The 4,172-nt window shown below is 36.8% G+C and overlaps 1 protein-coding gene across 1 annotated transcript; it reads right to left on the bottom strand.

Moving 5' to 3' along the window:
- Positions 1–222: 222 nt before the first annotated feature.
- Positions 223–3,743, bottom strand: LOC107951286 (dolichyl-diphosphooligosaccharide--protein glycosyltransferase subunit 1A). Its single transcript, XM_016886281.2, has 10 exons — positions 3,512–3,743; positions 3,256–3,300; positions 2,512–3,146; positions 2,273–2,420; positions 2,018–2,194; positions 1,689–1,757; positions 1,471–1,560; positions 1,148–1,306; positions 833–1,057; positions 223–561 (listed from the first exon to the last, which is right to left on the bottom strand). Exons 1-10 carry the CDS (start codon positions 3,605–3,607, stop codon positions 370–372), a joined length of 1,836 nt encoding a protein of 611 aa, XP_016741770.1. The 5' UTR covers positions 3,608–3,743; the 3' UTR covers positions 223–369.
- Between the last annotated feature and the right edge of the window lie 429 nt (positions 3,744–4,172).

The following is a 4,172-nucleotide window of genomic DNA, read 5'->3' on the forward strand; positions in this document are numbered from 1 at the left end:
CAGACTGCAGCATTCGGCCATTCACAAGTGAAGCTAATCTATTTCAGCAAACCACAAACCACAAACCAACGGGCCACAGCTGTAGACAGCCTTACGTTCACTACTTATATAGCCAGCTAGCATTTTCCAGTTAAATAAATTAGGCAGATATATACTCTTCGATCTGGCATTGTGAGTAAAAAGCCTTACTAAGAAAAACATGACATTCAACAAAGAAAACAATAAACATCAAAATCAGGATTAACTAAGACTCATATATAATCCTTAAACAACATTCTGATCGCAGCATTACAGATCGCAAGGTCATTCCAGTTGGAGCTCAGGTCTATGGTTTGGACCAAAATATTATGCCTACTTTAGCACTTACTATTATATTTCATCAATGAACTCAAGAAGATCATCAACTTCTTGCCTCAGTGCTGTAAGTTTCTGTTGCTGCAAAGCCACCCGGTTCTCAATATCACGGGCCCCCGACTTCTTCTCATAGCCGTCCACCACTGTAGAGTGCTTCACCATTACTTTTTCCTGTAATTCTCTCTCCTTAGCCACCAGCTCCTCCACCTACACAGATAAAGAAAATATCACTTATACGAATATTCCATATAGAGCAAAATAAAATCATAAATGCTGTTGGCATCCAGAGCAAACAGAATATTTCTGTCATGCATAGTCAAGTTACAACAAGAATGCTGTTGCATGCTAAGGTTTAAAATTTGCCAAAGCAAGATGTTGCAACAAATGAACAATTGACAAACATGAAAGGCAACAAATCCATATCTAATTGATCTAGAAAAGTTGAGCAACAACACCAAACAGTAAAAGACAGGTGAACCTTGGGTAATACTTGAGCAGCTGATGGAGAAGATCGCAAGAAGGTCAGCAAGGGTTTCAATTCTTTGGACAGCTCTTTTAACAAACCATCAGCTGCTTTTCGAGCAGCTTTACAAGCTTGAATGTTCCCAGTCCTAGAAAGATCACGTAGTGATGCTTCCAGGTTATCATGTGTTGTCAAGCATCTACTTATGATATTCTGAACCTGCTGAATCACTGCCTGAACCTGAAATTATAGAGAAAATTCTTAAACCGATTCACTAGTACATGGTGATTTGGGTGAGCAAAGTAGATTGCATGGTAACATCCTACTAACCTCTTCCCACTGCTGTTTAGCCAAATAAGAAGCAGAAGACTTGGAGATTGATATGTCTGCATGCATATAAACAATGCAAGCAACAAAAAAGAAGAAAAACCCTGAAATTAACATCAGTGGCTCCCTGAGCATTGATAGTTGACTGAAATGGTAATAGACCTGAAAGATAAACAAACAACAAACCATTAACCCTGTAAATATAGGATTATGAAAACCTAATGTCCAATATTCTGTGTTTGGAGGTAGCAGAATGGTGGCATTACACTAGTATGCTAGAAGCAGTGTGCATGACATTCAGACTGAAAATTGAGAAAGAAGAAGACCTGAAAAAATTGATTGTGCTGAGGCACAACATTAGTTTTTTTTAGCACAACTACTGGTCTACCATCAATATCCAAGTGGGAGATCTTGGTCTGCATACAACCATAAAAACATTATATATAAAAAACCAAAGCCTTCACACTCAAAGTTCAATACAAATACGACCCTAAGTTATACAACATATGTTCCAATAGAAGAGAAATAATAAGCCTGCTAATACCTCTTGCCACTTCTCCACAGGAAATGAAGCTGCTACAGATATGTCACTAGAACCCTCAGGCAAAACAACCTGCAACCGAAGTACCAGATCACTGTAAGAGGATGCTAAGAAAACAACTCTCTTACCATTCACCAGACTGCAATTATAGCACACAAGCACATATCTTAGTCCTAAGGTCATAATAAAACAGCAGCACTAGTGCCCATTTAAGTACTTGGTGACATGTTTTAATCATAACAAATAAGTAGTGTAACTATGTCTATTTAGTAAGAGTCGAAATATGTACTTATACAAGTTTTAGGCAAGGTCGGGAAGGAAGTGATACAAACCTTCACAATGAGTGCATCAATAACCAACTCAACCATTGGGCTACTAAAAGTGATATTAAGAAAGCGCTTCCCGTCTGACTCATACAAAAAGTCCTGAAGCGGCAAGCCATATCCAATGGTAAAAGCAGTTCTCCAGCCACCAAACATCGGGTACCTAGGTTCAATCAATAGTTCCGTCTACAAAGACAAATGGTACTTCAATAAGAATAAACTACCAAATGATAGATACTCTTAAATCCTACTCAGCAATATAACCTTTTTGGAGTCACCCCGCAGATGAGACGTTGATATATTGCCAATTTCATCCCTGTAATAAACAGAATGTGCCCTTGGTGGCAAGTTTGCAACAAGATACCTAAAGGCCGATGCACCACGAATGTTGGGTCTGGCCAGGAAATCAAGCCTGTAGTGTCAAAAGTAATAATTCAGTAACAAACTTCCAACCCAGCAAAGCGCTCACCATAATCCACAAAAAGGTAAAGATATGAAGTAACCTGGAAAATTCACCCTTGCTCTGGGCACCACCATGTATGAGCTTGTAATGCTCGGTGACTTGCACATTACCCCAATGGGAAATTTCTATCTCTCTCACCAATTCTTGAGCAACAGCAAAGGGTAAATTGCTTTCAAAATGAACTGCTATGGGTGAGTACGAGAATGAAGGAAGATTCTCATAAGGACCATATTTGATTTCTGAACCATGAATCTTTGTGTTCTCCAGTTTTGTATAGGATTCAATTCTAGAATCAGGCAATTTAACACTTAGAGACTGAACCTTCACAGCATAAGGAGATAGATAGTGTGCACTATCCTGGTATAGTACAAGCTGAATATCAGCCTGAGTGATTTGCTCAGGAATAGGTCGCAAGGCATGGGTAAATACGGCCAAGACATCAAAAGTGAAGCTATCACCCTCAGCTAATCCCTTAGGCAAAGATACTGAATAGAATGTCAAAGCAGCAGGCATGTCTTTTGGGTTGGCAGCCTCAACAGGGAGAGCAACAACAGGGTTTTTTACTTTCCCTTTCCCTTCATGTGGAGTAGCCATCAAATATGCCATGTTTTTGGCTTGTTGCTCAGGAAAAGCCAGCAAAACCAAGGACTCCTTTTCGGGACCTGCATTCTCCACCTAGAAGACAATATAACAGCACATTAAAGAATAAAGCCGAAAAGAGATAATAGAGTTGAAAGCATTAGCAATTTGAGAGTGAAAAGGAAAGTGTTTGTTACTGAAGCACCTTCACAGTTGAAGAAATCCGAACAATATGTGATGTCAAATATATCTGCAACACATAGGGACGCTTTTAACATAAAAACTTTACAGATACAACTATTGTAGCAGTTCAGATCAACCCAAGAGATGATGTTTCAGAAGGATAAAATCTTCAGAAGCAGCCGTGAACTAATCAGAGAAATGAACTCGCAAGGAATACTATTAATAATATTAAACCCTAGAAAGCTTGAAAGTTTGAATAGTGAAGGATAAAAACTTACGCGTCGATCGACTTTGGAAAGAACCAGATCGGAAAGTGCGGGTGATGCCAAAATTGCGATTGTAAGCATAAGGAAACAAAACCTGAAACTCTTCATTGTCGGGAAAATGAATCTCTATTGCACTTGACCCCTAGTTGACTTCTTTTGTTTCTGGTTCCTGTAGTGAACGAAGGGCTCTTTTGGTAATCATTAAGTCATAATTATAAAAAATTACAAAATATTCATTCATTATATGATTTTTTTATCACCCATCATTAGATGATTAATGAAAAAATAACGTGTCAGCTTTTAATACTAATATAATAATAATTTTAACTTTTAAATATTTATATATTATATTAATTTAGAATTTATTTTAAAAAGTATAATTCTCAACATTTACACATTATATAATTTGATTATTTTTACAATTTTATATTTTTGTGACCTTCTCACCTAAAAAGTTAAAAAAAATATTAGCTAAATTTGATCAAAAGTATACTAAAATTAGAAATACAAAAAAACCCAATATCATCATTTTTACCTTTTTCATCCTTTAATTTTGCTAAAATTAAAAATACAAAAAAACCCAATATCATCATTTTTACCTTTTCTCATCCTTTATTTTGATATTCTAATTCTCTATTGTTAGATTGAATACTGGCAGTTGAGATGACTCAAT

The sequence above is a fragment of the Gossypium hirsutum genome, unplaced genomic scaffold, assembly GCF_007990345.1.
Source record: "Gossypium hirsutum isolate 1008001.06 unplaced genomic scaffold, Gossypium_hirsutum_v2.1 scaffold_544, whole genome shotgun sequence".
NCBI lineage: Eukaryota > Viridiplantae > Streptophyta > Magnoliopsida > Malvales > Malvaceae > Gossypium > Gossypium hirsutum.